The 23,372-nt window shown below is 41.3% G+C and overlaps 1 protein-coding gene across 1 annotated transcript in view; it reads right to left on the reverse strand.

Moving 5' to 3' along the window:
• The window catches only part of CHSY3 (chondroitin sulfate synthase 3), a 97,988-nt gene that overhangs the window by 69,949 nt on the left and 4,667 nt on the right, over window positions 1–23,372 (reverse strand). The window contains 1 exon segment of the mRNA XM_056848769.1: window positions 22,669–22,952. Within this exon segment, the coding sequence (XP_056704747.1) occupies window positions 22,669–22,952 (284 nt within the window).

A 23,372-nucleotide genomic window follows, 5' to 3' on the forward strand; every position in this document is an offset into this window, starting at 1 on the left:
TACTCTCGCCCTTGGGGTGAAAACCAGCCTCCTAGTTTACCACAGGGCTATGAAACATGAAGAGGGAAAGGAGACATCTAGAACAATGTTGGCAGTGAACCTGCACTAAATCTAATAGATTATGCTATAGAGTCCTTTGAGACACCTACGAAGCAGCAGTGATTGTGGCAAAGAAATGTCACTACACTGCTACTCTAGCATCTCAACCATTCCAACTGTTTAAGATAGCGCAGCACCTGCTGACACCAAAATCTGAGCATTTATTGTCCCAGGAAGAGATAATTAGCTGTGGTACTTCTGCCAAGTTTTCTGCTGATACAGTACTGAGAATACGCCTTGATCTGGATGTCAGTAGTAATATAAGCAGACCAGAAGAAAGGCCTAATACACCACCTCCTCTATTTATGTACCATTTTGACCCAGTTTCCGTGATGGATGTTGCAAGATCCTAGGATCGACGAAAGCTACTACTTGTACTCAGAATTTTGCCTATGCGGGCTACTAAAATCATGCAAGGACCATGTTAACAAACCCTTAGTGTCTATGATAAATCAGTCACTAACTCAGGGTACCTTCTCTAGGACACACAAAGAGGTGGTTATCCATCTGTTTAAAAAACCATCCCTACAGAAAAAGCATGTGCCCTTCTGGGCAAAGTGATTGAGAGAGCAGTAGTGGACAAATTCCAGATCTTCTAGGATAATTTATCTGCTCTAGTCTCTTTTCAGTCTGGATTCAGGCCATGCTATAGGACAGAGATGGCTCTGCTTGCCTAGTAGATTACCTCCGTCTATGCCTTTGTTTTGTTCTTATTGTACTTATCTGCAACCTTTGATACAGTAGATTATACCTTCTTGTTGAGGCACCTGGAAGCAGAAGTATGTATCGGGAATGAGCACTGAACTGGTTGAAAACATTACTCATCAATCAGACTCAAAGGTTTGCTATTGGAAATCAGTCATCACCAGTGTGGGACATACCTTGTGGAGCTGTTCCACAGGGTTCAATTCTACTGTACATGCTTTTCAATCTCTATGTAAAGCCCTTAGGACATATCATTTGTAACTTTGGAGTTTATCCAAGCAACATGATCTTGCAGGTACAGGTGACTTCAACTTCCCTGATGTTTGGTGGGAGACAAACTATGCTCAGCATCCACAGTCACCAGAGGGGACAGTTCAAACTCTTTCAGTAAAATATCCTTTGATAATATGCTCTCGAGGGACCCGGCATGATCAGGCTTTATTAATAAATTATTAACTCAGTACTCCATCCCTGATGATCTCCTAAAACCTTCAGTAGCTACATGCAACTAAGAGACCGGGTCTTTAGGTGTGATTCAGAAAGCACAGTCTGCACCATGGTTTAAATTATTCAAAAGAGACCACTTTAGAGCCCGGTATCTAACTAAGATCTCAAATTATAACCTCAGAGCAGCGTTTTCTGCTCTACACTTTGAAACAGTGCCAACAGCCATTTTAGTCGGGCAGTACAAACAAATCCCTAAGGATCAACGCTTATGTATCTGCAAAACCCGTGTGCAGGAGGATCTATGCCATTACCTACTTTACTGTCCACTATACGTGCAGCCCAGGGTTACGTTTCTTGATGGGCTACTAGTGGGTACAAACTTGCACTCTGAAAAGGAGAAAATCATATTCCTGTTGTCTGACTCCAGTGATTTTATATCTTATAGAACATCATTGTTTGTTCTGGCAGCAAGGAAAATAATGGCAAAGGCAGACAGTTTTAGAGTAGAACCCCATAAATGATGTTGTTATTGGTGGTCTATAGCAATGTTAACCCTTTAAGATTTTATTTTTCTATACATGCTTCCTTTTGTTTATAATGTGTGGACGATATTTTGTGAAGGCCTATGGTCACATACAAATAAAATTTACTTTCTTACCAAACACTTTGTCTTCCACTTACACAGCATAGTTAGGACTCTTTACTAAAGATGCAATTTAAGATGACAAATAGCTATATATGCAAGAGAAATTATACTACAAGCTGCAACTCCAGCATACCAGTGTTCACAATATCTAAGACCATTTTGCATTGTTACTTATGGCCAATTTAAAGATGCAACACAATAAAGAAATGCCCACATAACTATCATCTAGAATAAATTCATAACTCGTTTGCAGCACATTTATACAAAATTCCACTTATCAGCTAATTCTACCAGTACTTCCTTTAACGTTAACACAAGAAAATATTGTGTACTGCTGTCAGTAATCATAAACAGAACTAAAATATTTCATTTTTGAAATCTTACCTTTATTGCTAATTTGTTATTTTTGGCAAAAATAGAACCACCAAGAAACCACACTTTGCTAAAGCTTTAAGTAAACAAGTGAATCAAGATGCAAGATCATATTATGCAGTGCTATGAAACAGAGTTACTCTTTATTGACTAAATATTTCTTCATTCTGACACCTCCCAAATTACAACTGGCAAGAGTGAACATTTTAGCACCTTTGTGCAGGTCATCATATTACCATATGGTACACACCAAGGAACTGTTTTTCGAAGTGAGCTAATACGGCATGTTCAGATGCAGAACTAGATGAACACTGAGAGTTGATCCACATTTCAGACAGTACCAAAATCCATCAAGTTTCTCTCTTCCCCATTTTCTCCTTATAACAACCCTGTGAGATACATTATGCTGAATATGTCTGATAGGCTCAAGTTCAACCAGCAAATTTTATGGCAGCGAGGGGATTTGAACCTGAGTCTCCCAGATTCTAATCTGACATTCTAGCCATTACACAACACTGGCTCTCTTATGCAGCTACTGGAAAAAAAAACAACCAAAGTGTAAAGGAAAGACATGTCATCTCTAAGCATATGGTGGATTTATGTCATGGACTCTCAAGCAATCATGGCTCTCCCATATATGGCCACCACATGACCTCAAATATCTAGGGTAGGGTCTGCAAACTGCGGCTCCCGAGCCGCATGCGGCTCTTTGGCCCGTTGAGTGCAGCTCTCCGAACTTGGTTCGGAGCCCCTGCTCTTGAGCCCGCTCACGCCGGCAGCCGGGCTGCGGAGCTGGAGCACCTGAGAGAGAGAGAGAGCAGGCAAGCAGGCACGCTGTCTCTCCCGCCCCCCACCGTGGGGAATGGCCGGGTCCCCCTTGCCCTTGCCCTCAATGGTTGGGAGGCTAAAGCCTCCCCTCCCCTCTAGCCACGCGATTGCTGGGCGGGCGGCTCAGCGGTTCCTGGCCCCCCCGCCTATCAGCTGTTGGGCGGGGCGGGCTTCCTTTGGTAGACCTGGCCTCCGGCTGAGTCCCACTGGGAAGCCATGTCTACCCACTGGCTTTCTTGGCGGTAGACCTGGACTCCAAGGAGGGGGAAAAGTTCCCCTTCAGAAGCCAGGTCTACCAATTGGCTTCTATGGGCCTCCGGAGGCAAGGTCTACTGCCAAGAAAGCCAATGGGTAGACCTGGCCTCCCAATGGGACTCAGCCGGAGGCCAGGTCTACCAATAGGCTTTTATGGCGGTAGACCAGGCCTCCAGACGAGGACTCCGGACGGGGAGGGGGAAATGGCAGGGACTTACAATTTAATTTTTATCGATAAAAAAGATCACTATTAAGTATGATATCAAATTTTATTCAGTGTAACTATAGTTTTATTAAGACTTAAAACTTTAATTAAAGTTTATTAAGTTAATACCGTATATACTCGGGTATAAGCCGACCCGAGTATAAGCCGACCCCCCCAAATTTGAGGCCAGAAAAGGGAATTTCTTATTGACCCGCGTATAAGCCGAGGGTCAATAAGAAATTCCCTTTACCGGCAATGCTGCGCTCTAAAATGGCGGCCGCCATTTTAGAGCGCAGGGATGGTCTCGCCCCTGCCCCAGGTCGCCCTCCCGCCGGCCTCCCGGGCCCTCCTGACCCACCCCAAACCACCCCGACCCCAGTGCCATCCAAGGGGGGGAGAGGGAAGATCCCCTGAACCCCCTACTCACCGGGAAACACGGCGAGTCGTCGTCGTCTTGCCAGCCCAGGAAGGCCGCTGCCGGTTGCTGGGAGCGGCCCAGGCGCGGCAGCGGCGGAGGCGCGGCCTGGAGGGGCCTCTTGCCGACCCCTGATCTAGGGAAATTACATGTCCTTGCAAAATGATATATATAGACACTGGAGAACTCAGATGTTTAAAAAGAGGCACAACAGAGTCTTAGTACTGTATCTGAGGGTTAAATGAGAGGTAGATGGTCTTTGCACTTGTGAAGGGGACCACTAAAGATTCTCTTGTTATGATCCTCCATTCCTAAAAGTCAAAGGACTCACAGGAGTAGACTACAACAAGTAGAGGCTTGCGAAGCTTGTGGGGCAAGGGGGAAATCCCATCTCCCCGCCCCCATCACAGCTCCAGGCCTCCTCTCTTCACTTCAAGACAGGAGTGACCACCTTGTATATCAAGGAGGCCTTTACAGTCTCCTGGACCCAGTCTAACCCCCTCCCCCCAACAGATTTAAGCAGCCAGGAGAGGCAAGGGTCATACAAACAGGTGGTAGGTCTCAATCTGCCAAGAATCTTGTTCACATTCTCAGACTGCACAAGCTGAAAGGTATCCCACACAATTGTACAAATCGGCACCCTGGGACTATCCGATACTGTTGCTACTAATGCAGATTTCAAGTAGAAAGGATGTGAGAGATTTTATCCAAAAAGTCCTTAGCAAAATGATCATAGTGGGCTGCAGAGCAGTCCACCACCTCCCATTGACCAGAACCCAATAGCCCCTTGACCACCCAGAAGAGTTCTGTAGGTGTACACTGTGCAGATGCAATGGCGTTGGGAAAGTATTGCTTCTTTGCCATCATCACTGTCACAGAGTAGGCTTTCAAATGAGATCTAGCCAGTGCCTTGTCAGATTCATCCCAAGTCTTTTTCCACCACCACTCTAGCCGTCTCCCCTGTCTTTTCTTCGCCTGCAGCCCCTCTGTAAAGCAAGGGGCTGCCCCGGCTCTTTGACCTGAGAGAGGGTGCTTAGGTGCAATCATGTCAATTGTCCGGGTCATTTCCTCATTCCAGATGTCAACCAGGGTATTGGCAGGAGTGCTAACCATATCAGCAGGAAAATCCCCCAATGCCATCTGAAAACCTACTGGATCCAATGAAAGTGTGGACTTCATAACTCCAGTTCTGTTTTTGCTACAAATGAACTGTACAAGTACTCAAACATACATTTTAAAATACTTCTTATCTAATGCTAACTGAAAACTACATAGATCCTATTGTACCAGAGGACTGAATGCAAACATTTGAAAGAGCCCAGTAAAGTACTTTATGCTAGAAATCCTGACAAGTTCTAGTCATTCATTCTGGCCACAAGGAAAATCCTCCCAGTGCTATAATTGGATAAATTTTAACTTTTATTACTAAAAAGATGGGAATCCAAGAATGGTTTTAGATATAAAAGTGAAAACAAGCATGTTCAAATAAGCCGAGAACCAAATGTTCCAATCTCCAGAAGAGAACTTACAAATTGACAAGCTGGCAAACACCAGCACAATCTTCTTTGCTTCTAATGGGAGAGAAAAATATATATAGTTGGAGTTTATGAAATCCTAGCTATGCTCCAGGACTAGTGATCTATAACAACCATCTGCACTAAATTATTTTAGCTTTCATATACCACATCTGACTTAAAATCCAAATGTGTTGATCTATGGTAATGTAATCCTTTACAGAACTGTCCTCCCTCTTTCACAACGCATTCTTTTCAAATTATATACATTATTAAAATACAACACTTAAGCGATTTTATTATTTACAAGACAGCCTATCAAAGGGAACCACTGGTTATTTAGACCTAACTTCCTCAAAGCAAAAGGGTTCATAGTTTTATATCACATATTTCTTCTGGGAATGGGCTAGATTCTTCCAGCTCATCTTACATTTGGAAAAAAAACAAGTATCTGCAAGGACTGGCAGAAGCATCTCACTTTCCCCTCCCCCACTATTTCTTCTTTCCCTTCCCTGAAAGCGCCCACAGCCTCTCCCCTTTTCCTGCTTCCTTCCTTGTTTCCTTCCCACCCACCAGTCAACTTATCTTTTAACTGCCTCTCTATCTTCAGCTATATTTATTGTTTAATTCATTTATACCCCACCTATCTCCACAATGGGGATCCAAAGCAGCTTACATCATTCTCATCTCCTTCACTTTATCCTCAGAACAACCCCATGAGACAGGTTAGGTTGAAAATGTGAAACTGGCCCAAAGTCACCCAGTGAGCTTCTATAGCAGAGAGGGGATTCAGTCTTGGGTCTCACATATCACAGTTGTTTGTCTAACCACTACACCACAATGGCTTTTGTGGGGTGGCTGCTGTCGAACAATAGCTAGCAGCCAAGCCTGGGGGAGTCATGCCTGTCATATGGTATCAAGTCATTCAGTGATTGTTGCTGGGCCTTACCCTATGGGTCATTTCTCAAAGACCAAAACAGCCCTAGAAATGGTCCTGCCCACTCTCTACATTTTACTGACAGAAAACAAGGCTGGAAGGTTGTCTGTACTGTTGTAGCTGCCTAGCAATGGCCACTGAGGGCATTAATTTCTTAAAGCTACAGATGCTACTTCTATTATTTGGGAGGTTATCTGCCCCCCCATGTATTTTATTTTAGATTTCAGATTTTTCTGCATACCTGGGGTTTTTCTCATGTTTGGATAAAGATCTGTCTTGTCTGTTCCTGGCTCCAGTCTCAAGATTTATGTAACCACAGATTTTGCCTCTTTGAGAATTAGATATATTGACAAGTGCGTGCCCGTGAGATTCATGGTGGTGGGGATCCTATCTCTCTCCCCCCACACTTTCTCGCCGGGCCCAGTGCAGCTCCCAGTTACCACCACTGCCAGGTTATAAAAACAGCATATCTATATTTTTCTAAATAAAATTCATTATTTAAAACTATTTCCTTTCAAGTTAAGGCCTGAACTACATGACAATTTTTTCTATGAGTCAGGTCAAGGTTCTTCAAGCCTGACTTGCACTCCCTACAGCCCCATGACAGGTGCAGGGAACTTTTTTTTCCAGGGATCACTTTTTGTCTCATTGCAGGGCTCCACACACAACTGAATACTGCATGTGCAGCCCAATAATGGTGCAAAAAGGCTCTCTAGTGTCATTTTGAGTTGGGAAAATGACTTGGGGGAGGCTGCAGCCCCTCAGTTTCCTGTGCCATGGTCTTAGTCCAAAATCAGGCCTTATGGTGCTTGGGGAAATAAATTCTCTGCAGATGCTCTGCTACTGTGGGGAAAGTGAGTCAGGCCAGGAGAACCTCAACCGAATTTGTGGAACAACTATCAGGTAGTTTGGGCCTAAGAGACTGGGTATGATAAATTTATAAAGCAGTAAGACAGACATGGAAGTCTGTCAATGGGATCATGGAACCACAAAAGGTACACCATGGACTATCCCAATTCTACAACTATACATCTAGTTCACTGGAATGACAACACACTGTCTTTATTCTGAGCCTCAAGCCATAGACCACTGTAGCCACACTACAATCGTTGCAGTTGGATTACTGCATTACAAATTTTCAAACAGCAGCCTGAGATGCAGCTTGCCAAGTATGATAAACCCCTCACATAGCTACTTCCCACAGATGTAATGCTATCCTGTCTGAATTGGTAGGCTGTACAGATTGGGCAAAATGTTCCCACACACTGTTGCTATGACATCACTGAACATTTCTATTAATCCATGCAATTTTTACTACTACTACTTTTTTATACTTTTACTTTATTTCATTTTATAAAGCTGGGAAGACGATTAAGGCTACAATCCAAAATACATTCACTTACTTGGAAGTAAACTGTAATTAATTAGTTGACCTTATTTCTGGTAAACATCATCAGGATTGTACTATTCATATAAAACTGATGTCCTGTTAGGATCTCTTCCCACCAGCAAGAAACAAACTTGTTAAGAATCCAAGGTTTTTTGTTGTTTTTTAAAGTTAAACTAAACTATTTACTATACTACTGCATGAAAACTGTGCAGATTTAGGCCTGGCAAATTCCCAGAGACAAGACTGCCTGGGAACTCCATGTACATCACTCTAGGCTCCTCAGAACAAGGGAGAGGCATAAATAAAATGCACCACCTCAAAATCTGCACAACTTCCCACAGCACTGGCAACAACAGGTTGTACCTGGACAAACTGTCCTTTCCTCCTCTTCCCCCTGCAGTTCAAAGAAGTGCAGTCAGACACAGCCAGGTTTAAATTTAGTTAAATACTTTTAAAACTGTTATTGTTGCTTTAGAAGTATTTTAACACATCTGAACTATATCCACCTTTTTCTAATCCTACATAAAACTGAAGGTGTAACACTCATATTATTCAGTGATGACATATAGCTGTTTCCAGGCACAAAGAACAGAACAAGGCCCAGCTTTGCTTCTTGTTGCCTCTTCATGACACAATCAGAAACAATCCCTAGAACAAGTAATGTCACCATAATGTGGTTCTGCTCCAATGGGAAAAGGTAGCCAGGCACAGAAAGCACAGAAAGAAAGGTTTTTATGCCAAGTTCATTACCAGAACTCTGCCAGAAAATGTAGTGATGGCCACAGACATACACAGTTTTAAAAGGGAATTAGATTCATGGAGAATAGGTCTATCAATCGGTACTAGCCATGGTGACTAAAGAGAACCTCCACATTCAGAGGCAGCCAGCCTCTGAATACCACTGCCAGGAGGCAACATTAGGGGAAGGCCTCAGCCTCTATGCCCTGTTGTTGGACCTCCAGAGGAACTGGTTGACCACAATGTGAGACCGGATGCTGGACTAGATGGACCACTGGTCTGATCCAGCAGGACTTATCTTACGTTCTTAACTCAGTGCTGTACTTTGATCTGTTTTTTAAAAAGTTATTTTGAATCAAATGCCCAGAAACCATACTCCTCATAACATAGGAACTATCATACTCCAAAAACAGCAGGATGTGTTGTTGTAAGCCAACGAACAAGGTAATAATTCTCTAGGTAATAATTCATTATTTTTATTTTATTTGTGGAGGAAAATGCCTGCCTTTTTTCAAAAGTGTACAGATTGAGAACACTGTACACCACTAGCTATATCACTGTACCCTCCCAAAACTGATGGTACCCTAGCATCACACTAGTGCAAATCCTTAATAACAAGATAAAGGTCACTTATGGATGGTAGGTTTAGCCTCCTTTATTCCTTGTTTCAGCCAGGATCATGTTTTTGAAAATGCACATTACCTCATTCCTTTCCGGCTCAACCCCGTTTCAACCTTAAATAAACTCAGCTTTTCCCATTCCTCTTCTTGCCGGAGTCAAATGGTCTTTCCTAGCTGAAACCAGATCCAAAGAGCATGCATATACTTGCCTTGCATTGAGCTTTCCCCGCCCCCTTTCCAAACCCCTCTTCTGTTCTGTGTGCTGATAGCCATACAGGGGAAGCATCGAAGACTGGCATCTCTCACAGCCAATCACAAAGAGGCAGGGATTCAAGTGCTTCCTGGAAGCTCTTTCTAAGAGAAAGAAACCTTTTTTAAAATAAGGCTTGGATTTCAGGGGGGGGGCTCTTTCAAATGGCTCCATTTTTTGTTTTTTGTTCTTAAAATGCTTTTTTATGCGGCAGTTGGGTCTGGGGGAAAGGAAATGTTGTCTCACGAGGTGAGCCAATCACAGACCAGCAATTAAAGGGGTGGGACTTGATTTGAACTTGGGAGACTGCTTTCCTGTATTCATGCCCCTGATCTGCACACAGTTTATTCCATGATCATTCAAGCCAATGCATACAGTTTTCCCCAACCCAGGTTGCTTTGATCCTGGCTGAAACAGGGAATAAAGAAGGGTAAAGTGAGCATTCATAATCAGCCAAAAACTACATTATTAGAGAGTACAATTATTAGAGAGCTAAACAGAACCTATGGGTTATATCCCACCCAATGATTGCATTCCAACACTACAACACACTGCATCTAAACTCATATCAGGCATAAACACAGCTTCTACTATGCTTGCGTATGCCTTTCACTTCTTCCACCTCCATCCATGAACAGTTTGATTTAAAACGTTCTAGTATGATCAAGCTCCAAATCACCATGAGTTCCAAAAACCTTAAAGTGAAACTTACATACACTACACAAACCAGATTTCTAAACATACGTTTAATTTTAGTTTAGAATAAACAAACCCCAGTTTATCATAGTGACCTGACTTTTAACATTCATGGAAAATTGGAGCTTGATGAAACCAAGAAGTTTTGGGTGAAATTTCACACATAAAGGAAGGTGGCAGGAGCAAAGGGCACATACAAGCACAACAAAAGTCATGTTCATGCCTAATTAAAGTTTAACTGCATCTTGTTATGTTATCTGTGTCCAGAGGCCTCTGCTTGGCCATCATCTAAAAGAGAATTCTAGACAAGCTGAAAATTGGTTTTGTTCAGAAAAACAATCTTCCTGAGACGTTAACAATGATGTTTCTAGCACTGATATCTCAGTAAATCCTACACTACACAATATCAGCATTTCTCTCTTTCATTTTAATATCTGATGGCTACATTGCAACGTGGTTCTGCATGTGAAACCAGAAAAAAAATAAGTGCATGATTCCAACCACCTAAAGATTGCTAGTTACTGGAGCAGACAAATTGTTCAAATCACTGTCTACTACAAGTTGCTTTCTGGAGATAAAATGTAAAATAAATTTAAAGGGTATTTTGGAAATAAAATAATTTACCCATCACTACCATACTACTTGTTCTACATAGGGCTGTCCTTGAGACTGACCTGAAAACTCCAGCTGGTTCACAATGCTGCAGTGCAGGTCCTTACCGGGACCCCACTGAGAGCACATATTCAGCCAGTGCTTCGACAACTGCACTAGCTCCTGGTAGAGTACTGGATCAGGTTCAAGGTGCTGGTTTTAACCTTTAAAGCCCTAAACAGTCTTGGACGATAGTATCTACGGGACCGTCTCTCCTGGTACGCCCCAAGAGAGCACTATGCTCCACAAATAATAACTTACTGGTGGTCTCTGGCCCAAAGAGCATCCAGCTGTCCTCAACTAGGGCTAGGGCCTTTTCAGCCCTGGCCCTGACCTGGTGGAACTCTCTCTCTAGTGAGAACAGGGCCCTGCAGCACCTAGCACAGTTTCACAGGGTCTGTAAGACTGAAATGTTCTGCTAGGCCTACCATTGAGGACAGCAACGGTGTATATCATAGCTGTCCTCCTTGCCCCCCTCTTTCTGTTTCTTGTTACATCTTACTGATTCTTGGTGGGTTCCTGGTTGCCTCCCCCTCCCCCCGATTCACTGTGGCCCAGGGTACTACCAGAAGGTCTTGACAATTCTTCTCTCTAGGACAGCTGTTTCCCTTATGCAGGTCACTGCTCAACAGTCCAGTCACTGCGCAACAGGCATGCTTGATCTCACTCTCAGAGGTCCTTTTCAGTGACAGGAAGAAGAGATGGAACTTGTAATGTTTTGTTAAGAATCAAAATCTAATTTTCTGACAAATAATGCTGGATTAAAATGCATAGAAATGCTGAAGAGGGGAGACAGGATGTGAATACAGAAGTAAAAAAGAAAGTAGTAAAAGTAGCATCTTCTGCTCTGTACTCAATTATATTAAAATAGCATAAATAAGGTATAATTAAACATGTGTAGGTAAGGCACACACAGGCATCAGAACACGATTTGGCTCAACATTTCAGTTAGTATACTTCTCTTAAAACAGCTAAGAGATATCAAAATGGCTTCTTAGTCACTGACAAACATATCTAGAAAAAATTATCATCTTACTTGAAGTTACTATATTCTCGATAAGTAGTTTATTGTAACAGAATCTGTGTGAAAAGATAATATGCTTCTATGCATAAATTATTAGGTAAATAAAACACAAAGCTAAAACTATTGGTGGGATTAAGAACAATCACAGAAAAAGAACTATGTGGCTTGTAAAATTAAGTTTTCATATTTATTATTTTTTTCCAAATAACGTATGTTTACATGTTTCTTCTGTAAAGCTTCAAACTCCAGTGATACTTGCAATATCTAGTACTAGCGGTTTGTTGGATATCTGAGAACAGACCCAGAAAATGGGAAACAACAGAAACGTATCAGTGGAATGTCAAACTGAGTAATTTTTCTTAGTTATTCACTGTGCAAAACCTTTTCCTAAATAAGATTATTTAATGCTCTTCACAGAGTGAAAGAAAACAAAAATTACAGCCCATTCCTGAGCCTAAAGGACAAAAGTCCTTTGGAGGCCAGGAAGGGGCTACACCAGCGTTCGGGCCCCCTGCGCCCGTGCCACTTATGCCACCCAGGGTGGCATGGCCATCAGCAGGGGGCCCCGGACACCATCCTCCCGGCGTTGCCATGGCAGCACCGCTCAGGGATGCCAGCATAGCCTTGTGCCAGTGTCCCGGGGGCATTCCCGAGGCATTCTGGCACAGGGCCAGGGGAGGGGCTGCCTTTAGGTGGCCTCTAAAGCCCTTTTGGCCTGGGAATGCCCCCTTTCCCTTTTCTCAAGATACGCCACCTTTTTAGGTGGCATATCCCCATGCAACCCTATGGAGCAGTTGCACAGGTTTTTGAGGGAAGGGGAAGGTTTCGGCCTCAGTGGGTGGCGGGGGTGAAACCTCCTTTGGAATGGGCTGCCTGTTTCCCAGAGTAAATTATACACAGGTTCAACTTCACTATTATGCCTTAACATGGTTTTGCTATTTAAAACCAAAACTATGGTTTGAGCTTCTAACTATACAGTACACAGATCACAATTTTGAAGAGCTTGGCTACTAGAGATGTGCACCTGGAAAACAAAATATGTATTTTTTTCGGATTCAGATTTCAGGAAGCATAAATACCAGTATTCAATGGTATTCAGATCCCCCAACATCATTTCAGAATTCAGGTATGGGTTTTTCTAGGATTCTGGAATTATTTGTTCCATTATTCCCTATGGGGGGCAGGGCTGGAGTGGCTGTTCTTCAAGCAAATGACACCAAGTTTCAAGTGAATTGGATCAAGGAGTCCAATTTTATTGGCCTCCAAACAACGTGCCTCCAGCAATACTACTTGCAAGGGTATGGACTGGAAGGAAGAAACAATCCTGGAAAAGGGGCTCACACCCTCAACAGAGGGGAGGAAGGAGCCATCATACCCACAACTCTGTCAAGTTCTGCACCTGCGTTGCACTGGTCGGAAGCCACCTTCCTTAGGCCAGGCGAGATGCCTCCCTCCCCGCTCCCTCCAGTTGCCAGGAAAAAACAGGCCGGGGACCCTTAAAACGCTGGCCCCAGATATTCCCAACTATTTCCAGAAATATGAGACCCAGAGACTGGTATTCCCAAGAATCCTTAATATCCTCTCAGTACCAAATGTACCTGGAAAATACTAATAAGGTGTTTTTTTAATATATCTGGACCAAATATATGCAAGCGCACATCCTTATTGCTGCGTTTTCCCTGCTCTCATCAGTAAGATAGGGTTATTTATTTGATGCATTTGTATGCCACCTTTCCGCCCAATTAGAGCCCTCAAGGCAGTGAATAATTAAAAAGATGTTTAAAATAAACTTTTAAAAAATACACTCACACACATATCCTTTCCTTTTATTATTAAGCTTATATGATCAAAAGTCTTAAGCACATATATAGACTCGTGTGTGTGTATGTATGTACGTATTGAGAGGGAGAGATAAATCTCCCTAAGGAGGAAATTCCATAATGTTGGCACCACAACCAAGAAGCCCCTTTCTTGGATTGCCACTCAACTAGCCCTAGATAATGAAGCCACCAGAAGCATGCTCCTGAAGTTGATCATAATGGTTGGGGAGGTTCATATGGAAGTAGGTAGTACTTCAGGTATGCAGATGCCAGGCCATACTGGGCTTATAGATCAACACCAGCACTGTGAATTGGGTCCAGAAGCAGACTGGAAGCAGATGGAACAGGACTGAAGCAATATGATTCTCACGACCCACTCCAGACAGTATTCTCGCTGCAGCATTCTGTATCAGCTGTAGTTTCAGGACATCCCTCAATGGCATCCCTATGTAGAGAGCGCTGCAGTAATGTAATCTCATTGTTGCCATAGCAGGTACCACAGTGCTAAGATCTTTCCAACATAGGCAAAGCCACCAGTGGCTCACCAGCCAAAGATGATGAAAAGCACTGCTGGCCCCTGCTACAACCTATATATCCAGCAGAAGGCCTGTTCCAGCAGCTCTCTTAGAGAGAGTTCAACCCCATCTAGAACTAGAGACATCTCAAAGCCAGCAGCAGTTCTTCTGGCCACCATATTGAAGTGAGAAACAACAGGTCTCCCCTCTTCTTTTACCCATGTGACAGTTTAATGAGACTTGTAATTATGAACCCATATGAACACAGATTACATACTTCTGGACTCTCACTCAGCCCACCAAAACAATTTTTCCAGATTCATAAGGGTTAGGCTATGGGTTGGATTTCCACACAAGGGGGGCAATTTCTGCCAGTTCATCCCCAGTCCTGTTGCAGCCCTCCAGCAGCAGCACTTCAGGGGGCATTTTTGGTTGCAGCAGAAGAGAGAGCAAAGACGATGTGTTTCATAAAAGGAAATCCCTTCTGCCCATAAAAATCTTGGAAATCTTCCATGAGCGTTAACCATATGGTTATATTCATTAAAATTTAACATGAAGATTGGTTGTAAAACTTGTATGTTTATATCACAATCATAAAATTTACTGCAAGGTTTTTTTAAAAAAATTGATGGGGTTTTATCAACCTTTAAAAGCCAGTTCAGTATCCCAATAATATGATGCCATAATAAATATTTAAAATGGCCCACTCAAACAAAAACACATTGTAATAAGGGGGAAACTGCCTAGAACCCTAACAGTGCATTCCTAAGGAGAGTTACTCCAGTCTAAGCCCATTCACTTCAATGAGCTTAGACTAGAGTAACTCTCCTTAGGAATGCCCTGTAAAACAAGTACTTCAAGTTAAAGGCAGTTAATTTAGCCCTTAACATTTATTTGAAAATCCTGTGGTTTGCACACACAAAAAAGAAGTTTGTGAAATCAAAACAGAGTTGTAAAAACTATGAGAATACATCTTGCCCCTCAGATACTAGCATCCCCCAGAAACTTCCTGCAACAGGAAGCAATCTTGTCAGAAAGGAGGCATAGGTAGGAAATTTTGGAAACAGACCATAATGTAATGTAATGCCTCAACCTTATTTCTGGAGAAGGCACAGTTCATACTAAGATAAGAAATTACTTACTTTCTCTCGATACTAAAATATTCAGCCCTTGGGGGAAGCTGTAACACAGAACAAGTACTTTCATCAAAGCTATCACCTCAGATGTGCTTTTTGTGAGCCCAATAAGATTTACTTTTGCACATGGATGCTGGTCCCTGTGGCAGGTTTCCCACCTCCTGGCTGCATCATTAATCATCTCCACAATTAATTCATGCCAATGTAGTAAGTTCTGCTTCGTGACACAACTGGAAGATTGAAGACTCAGCACAAGAATGCCAAACACAATGGCAAAAGTAACACCTACACTGTCATAGAAATTACATTGCTGAGAAAGGTACAAATGAGGAAGTGTCACGATCCAAGGAAATAAGTAATACATTTAATATTCAAATTTATCATCAAAATCCAACATTTTTTGACAGCAGAAGCTGCTGCCTCAAAGGTTTGGTGGTATTATTCCTCCCACACTGTCAAGCTATCTACTACAGAAACTAGTGGATCAAGATATATGGCCTGGCAGGACACAAGCCAAAGCTCAACCCCCCACCCCACCCCCCACACACTGTTCTTCTAAGTTCTTCTAATGTGTGCCTACAAGACACATATACCAAGCAATATCATCCACAAATGATGTCAGGCCACCACAGATCAGCCTAGTACAATATACAACTGCTCCATTACCAAAAAGCAGGAAATGACAAATGTGCAGATCCTTCAGTAATATGACTATCACCAAAGACTATCATACATTATGTGATAAAATACCCATTTCAGAAATGGGAAATTAGACACCAAATACTAAGAAATTACAATACACATAGCCTTCTCTCACACCCACCCACACGTGCACATGCACATAGACAAGGCCCATACAACCCACACATAACATACATTCCTCTAAACATGAGGATGCTGGAATTAAGAAAAAGGAAATGCTTTTGTTGCTATGTCCTGCTTGAAAATTTCCCAGAAGCACTTGGCTGGCCACTGTTGAAAACCAGATGGAGCCAAATGCCTAAGGCAACATATTTGATACAAGACAGCTACTCACAAATTTCTCCCATTCTGAATTTGCATCTTTTGAACTCAGTGACGTCATCACACAGGCATTACTGATTGCCTACGTCACAATATAATTTTTCCCTAGGATTATGATGAGCGAGTGTGAAAGAGAGGGAAATGTTACTAACGCCAATCAGAGATACAAAGATTCTCTCCCTGTTAGCACTAGAGAAGGTAAACATTTAGGGAAAGCTTCATGGAATAGGACTCTGAACAAATTAACTGCTGGAGTGGAGGATGCTGGGAGAGGGACTTGGGTGAGGAAGGATGAAGGGGGAAAGAAGATGTAGCTGAGATGAATGGGGAGAAGTACCTGTAGATTAATGTGGTGTTGGATTCCAAGGAGATGTTAGAACTACTTAGACTACTACTACTACTACCTGTCATGGTGGTGGAGAGACTGATTGAGGGGGTAGAACTGAACAGGAACACTGTGAGGATTTCAAAAGCTACTCTTTGTTACCCACAAGTCCTAGGAACGATCAAATGCATCTCTCAATGATGCAACTAGCTCCCCATGGGAAAGCTGTGACACACCCACACCCCAATCAAGTCTTTTCTCTTTGATTCTCTGGGATGTCCTCACACCAAGGCCAAATCAACAACCAGTATTCACAGGGAAGCTTTAGAATCTACTCCACTTAGGAGTGTCCTTAAAAATACAAATTCCCAGTAATTTAATGAAGCATTTATTTGGACAGATAACTTTATCATCCACCACATTAGCATTTTATATATAGTACCCTGAATTTCATTTCTCTACTGCTGTCAGAAAAGGGTGAAAATATACAGTATATAAGAAACAGCTTTAAGCGGGCATTTTAGGTCCAGTCCTACCTACCCCTCAATCAGTCTCTCCACCACCATGACAGGAAGTAGTAGTAGTTGTAGTAGTAGTAGTCCAAGTAGTTCTAACATCTCCTTGGAATCCAACACCACATTAATGCTACAGGAACTTCTCCCCATCCATCTCAGCTATATCTTCTTTCCCCCTTTAGCCTCCCTCCCCAAGTCCCACTCCCAACATCCTCCACTCCAGCAGTTCATTTTAAGTACCTTTAGCCTCCCTCACCCCACAGCAGTCCTATCCTCTCTCTCTTCAGGACACCACACACAAATCCCTCACATGTGGACTCAGTTTTTAGACTACTGGAGGGTGAATACATCCAGAATAAATAGGATAGTTTCCACTAAGAATTATTTAAATTGCTTTTAGAGATCATTAGGCTCAGATCTACAACTGATCCAGTACCCAAATGTCTATTCCTATCTACCTTTACCTGTGCATGTGCTACCCAACCTCAATCAAATAAAATAATGACAAATATAATAATGTGCTGTGGGCTTTCCAAATTCATGCCAAGATCAAATCCCCATTCTCAAAAGGGGAGTGAGGCACATTGAAACTGTTGCTTCATCTTTCCCTGTCATTCCACTGATATTTGTATTTCAACAAATGCATTGAAGAGTACAATCTAGTTTAGTATTGTGCATTATCATAGAGCATCTGGAGATGTACTATGTTAGGATAGTTGGCATTAAACAACACAGTAAATATATAACCTATTTATCTGAAAGGAAGACCAGGTACTTAAAATGCTAGCAAGGCTTCTTCTCACAGCATTTGATTTTTTAAAAGATGATTGGAAAATAACTGCAACTGCTTATTCTAAATTAGACTCAGTGAGTTCACTGAGAAAAATGGAATATAGAGTATGTTTGGGGCATTTTTAAATATAAAGTCTAAAACAATATTTTAAAATGTTAATGTTTCCACTACCACTAAATCCAAGACACTCACTTAAAAGCATTTCTAAAATAAGTGACGTTTACTTACATGTATGTTTTTAGAGCCAAGGTATAATACATTATTTTGCTTTCTAATGCTCATAACAAATCCTTGGTTAGTGTTCTGCACAGAAGCCAGCCACAGTAGAGTAGAATGTAGGGTAAGTAACTAAAATTAGCATTGTTCTCCCCAATGGCCGAACCCCAATTAACAGGTTACACAACAATAATTATAAAGCAGATATATTTTTCTGTATTATATTTTAATGCATTGTTCTGTTTACTCATAGTGAACTAAGATATTTAAAGCAAAGATATAATTTCTTACTTTTTACATGCAATTTTTTTTCCAAAATAACATAGCACATTCAGCTGAAGCTTGATGCATAATGCATAAATCCAATTACTCGTCTGCATTTTACTTTAATGGCACATAACCTCTTTCATTGGCCTAGTTAAATTGATTTTTCCTGCTTAATGAGATAGTGACATTAGGGCAAGCATATTTTACTACTAAACCACCAGTGACAATAATTAGGATCATATTCATAATAACAATTATAACCTTTTATGCTATTAATGAACACTTCGCAATATCTAGGAATGCCTCTTACTTGAAAAGCGATGGGAGATTAGCTTTCAGTCCTAAACACACTGAACAAAATGCCTACAAAGTACATTAACAACTGCAGGGTTGGAATTGATTTTCACAACCATTTTGAGGTGATGAGATGTGTAGGATTTTTCGTGTGTGTGTGTGTCAGCCGTGGTCATACAATTATACTGTCACACCATGGAGTCATCTTATCTCATCACTACAAAACTGAAAAGTGGGCTGACTTTTGGCCATGTGGATGGGAGTGGAGGGAAAAAACAACTGGGAAGCAAGTCCAGAATGAAGTAGTCATGCAACCACTGTGTTGTTCTCCCAGAGCAGGGGGAAAAGCTCAACTGGTGTTTTCTTAAGCTTTACCTCACCACCTTAAAACACTTATAAAAACCAATCCTCATTTCAATAACAATGCTTATACTGCTCGCATCACATACTTTTTTACTTGTGTGTGTTTTTATATATATAACAGATGCCCTGCAATATTGTAAACTCCCTTTGAAACTCTACTGTTTTTAAATCATGAGCTAGAAGCGAGCTATAGCTTGCATTCATACGCTGCAGTGAACCGACATTTTATCTACTTATTAAGATGTATTTATTTAAATATTAACCCTGGATTTCTTACTGATAGGTTTGTGCACCTCTCTCCTTCCTTCTCCCCCTCCCTTTCCAAGCAGAGCACAACGAAGGAATCCTACTTTAAATTTAACTCTAAAACCAAGTTTAGAACCACAGTGTAAGAAAGCAGGCACATTGGTTAATCAGAGTTAGTCCCCCCCTACCACAAATGGGTATTCTAAACCTGCATTAACCGTGGTTTAGAATTCCAGCTTGTCAGGAGAGATAAATGAACTCTGGTTAACCCATATGTTTGCATGTGTATGTTGTGTAATTCTAACCAGAATTATTTTTAAACCAAGCGTCTTTCAAAGCACTCTATGTAAGAAGACAGGAATAAGGAAAACACCCAAAAGCACAGCAAGGAGTTCATTTATACACAGGTTTAATATTGGCTCTATGCAGCCATGAAGTATAAGAAAAAATCATGTTAACAATAGCAAGAGTAAATATTGCTAGATGTTGGCAAGGGAAAAACTCACCAAATTTAATTAGTTGGTTTGATAAAGTAAAAGAGACCTATGTTTTGATTAAATTGACTTATTATCAAAATGATGAAAGCATAGAGGATTTAGAAGAAGTATGGAATCCTACAATTTCCAGAATAGAAAATATACTTAATAGAAAGTCTACAATCAGATGGTGGAGGTTCATAAAGTGATTGCTTGCTCAGAAATATATGTTTTATATGTTCTATATGTACTGGTTGATGTTTGGATTGGATTGTTTTGCTTTTTAATGCCACAATAAATTTAAAAAAAAAGAAAAGAAAAAATTCATATTCTCTGAATAAGCATAGTTTTAGGTATCTGACCAAAGGAGCTTTGACTCTTGAAAGCTTACGCCCTGGAGATCTTGCTGGTCTTGAATCTTGCTCTGAATAAACATGCTGTTCTGCAAATTTTGAACAATAAAACAAATTCTCTACCGATTCCACTGATTTAAGTTGTTAGGATAGGACTCATAACCCACCACCACCACCAAAGCATGCATAGAGTGGCATGGTTGGCTGAGAAGCGCTCCTGTTAATTTTCACACTGGGTTTACATATAATTGTAATAAACAATAAAGTGACTTTAATTCAATCCTACATCTCCCTTTATAGAGTCAAGCTCTAAAGAAAACTTCAACAGAAGCCAGCTGTGCCCAATGCTGACAAATCCTGCTCTTCTCCCCACATATCCAGAGACATTGCACACCAAGGGTCACTGGCTCAGTGAAGCTGAAGCATTGTGGCCATGTGTTAATCAAGAGAAGAAAGAGGCACCCAATGCATATGGACCACTACAATGTGGAACTAGATGTGTTACTGTAACTACTGAACCTGTGAGCCCTGGGTTTGATTTACCTGAATGTGCATCTTTACTTAAATTCCGAAGTCAGGATCACATGGTGGGAGGAAAGGAGGGCAGCTATTGTGACTTTTGCTACGGTGTTACACCTGACTTCACCCTTACTTAAGCCAAAGTACAGTATAAAACAACTAGCACAGTGATCTCCTAAAACATATAGGTCACTGTCTGGGAAAGCAATTGAACTTAAACGACAAAGAATTTTGTAGCACCAACGAAACTTAATGTCAAATAACTGTACTTAGGTTTGACGTCCTAGTCTCATTCTGATCCCAAACATAGCTGTGGTGTATTCGATTTCATTTTAAACAACCCCTGCAGTATCAGCACAACATCAAGTTCTATAATATTACACTAAAGCAACAGCCCATTTACCTGTTTCCAAGCATTCATGTTCATGAGGTGTAACACAGCTTAACACAAATATTTTGGGTTGATACACTTCAACATTTAAATAGCTTTAACAGAACACTTTCATCAGGATAAGGGGAGCAGTACAAAGTCATGTCTTTACCCAATTTAACAGAATAACGTGCTCTTAGCTGAGTTAAGCCAGAATGTTTCTTATTATTTAAAATAAAGAATACAATGACTTGAAACATAGTTAAGTGTCTGGTGGCTGTAGTTATAACCTGAATAAACATGCCTAAATTATTAACAGACAGATTAATTAAGGCAATTAAGGCAAGGCACATATCAGGATAACAAAACCATTTTATTGTATATAGTAACCATATGATGTCTTGAGAAGGTGGAGAAAAGAGCAACCAAAATGATCGGGGGTTAGAGCAACTGCCCTATGAGGATCAGTTGAAACGCTTAGAGTTGTTTAGCTTAGAAAGAAGACAGTTAAGGGGAGATATGATTGTGGAACTCCCAGCCCCAGGATGTGGTGATGGATGCCAACTTGGAAGGCTTTAAGAGAGGACTGGACATGTTCATGGAGGACAGGGCTATCCACGGCTTCAAGTCAAAATGAATACTAGTCATGATGCATACCTATTCTCTACAGTATAAGAGGAGTATGTCCATTAGGTGCTGTGAAACACAGGCAGGATGCTGCTACAGTCGTCTTGTTTGTGGCCTCTGCTGGACTTGATATGATTCAGCATTGCTTTTCTTATGTTTTTAAAGCATATTATAGGCAGCGTTATTCTGCAACAATATTCCATGATTATTTTTTCTTGCATCATTAGTATGTATGTCCCGATATACATACTTTACATCATGGGTGTCAAACATAAGGCCCAGGGGCAGGATCCAGACCACTGAGGGCTCTTATCTGGCCAGTGAGCTAGCTGAAGCAGTCACCACCACCCTGCTCCCGACTGGGCTGGTAAACCTGCTGTGGGCTCGCCAGCCGAGATAGCCACCTACCACCCAGACCCAATCTGGGTTGGTGAGTCCGTTGCGGGCTCACCAGCTGAGGCACCCACCTCCTCCAGTCCCAAGGTATCAATTAAATGACTGTTAAATAAAAGAAAATACTGTAAGATTGTTTTAAGCATATTTTAAATAACAAATAATATGATGAATGTGTCTTCTATAAAGTGTGTATCTCTGGTAACTGGCATTAAATTTTATGGTACAAATGGTCTGGACCGACCAAGTGGCATTTATGTTATATCTGGTCCTCATAAAAAATAAGTTTGACACCCCAGCTTTACATCTCAGTTATATAGCTCTGTTGGCAGAGTCGGGGGAGGGTGTCTATGCCTTTTTGGGTGGTCTCTACATAGACCCAGACCCAAAAATGTGTGCTGAGGTTGTATTTTTGCTTTTAGCATATACTAAGCTTAATGTGGATTAGCTATCAGTATTCTACCACAAAGGTCCAATTATGTTTGGTTGCAACAGTGTAGTAAAAGCTGAAGAGCACAGACAGAATATTTCTAACAGTAAACTGTAATGAATGGATCACAAGAACTTTATTAAATAATTTACATTTTTGCATACAAAATCCATCCCAACATCCATTATTTCTTACCTCATAAGACCAAACGCACTGAGTTCCACCAAATCGCCGAACGCATCGGCCCACTTCTACATCCTCGTGAGTAGTGTACATTTCTCGAAGACATTCACCTATGTGTGGTACCATCCTCCTAAGAACTTCACGACTGAAGATCATCCCAGGTCCTCCCATGCAGAAATTCTCTCCTGGCTCAAGAGCCAGTTTTCCAAGTTCTTCAGTATTTCCCAGTCCAGTCTGCCCCAAATACAGAGGTTTACTGCTGTTCAGTGACCTTAGGAATTCCTCTAATTTTTCCCCTAAAAGAAAGAGAGACTACTATTAATACCATACCATGTACATTTTGTTTTTTCCACAATTCAAACTATAACGCTACAAATTGCTTTCTCTAATACAGTCATTACTCCTCTGTGCTCCAACAAACAACAAAAAAGGGAGATAAGTTTCATAATCCTTGAAATCTTTTCTGCACATTCATCTATTACAGGGCCCAGAATTCCCTATAAACTGAACAAATTAATTACTCCAGAACTTTGGATATGCCCATCTCTTAACCTCATTCACTTGGAATTAAATTCCATTGATTTCAGTGGAATTTACTTTGAGGTAAGTGTGCGGCATTTTAATTAAAACATGATTTTTTTTCCAGACTGCTGCTTACAGCAATGAATCATGCAAGAAATTAAACTACAGCTGCATATTTATCTCCAAGTAGATGC

This window comes from Euleptes europaea, chromosome 4 (assembly GCF_029931775.1).
Source record: "Euleptes europaea isolate rEulEur1 chromosome 4, rEulEur1.hap1, whole genome shotgun sequence".
Lineage (NCBI taxonomy): Eukaryota > Metazoa > Chordata > Lepidosauria > Squamata > Sphaerodactylidae > Euleptes > Euleptes europaea.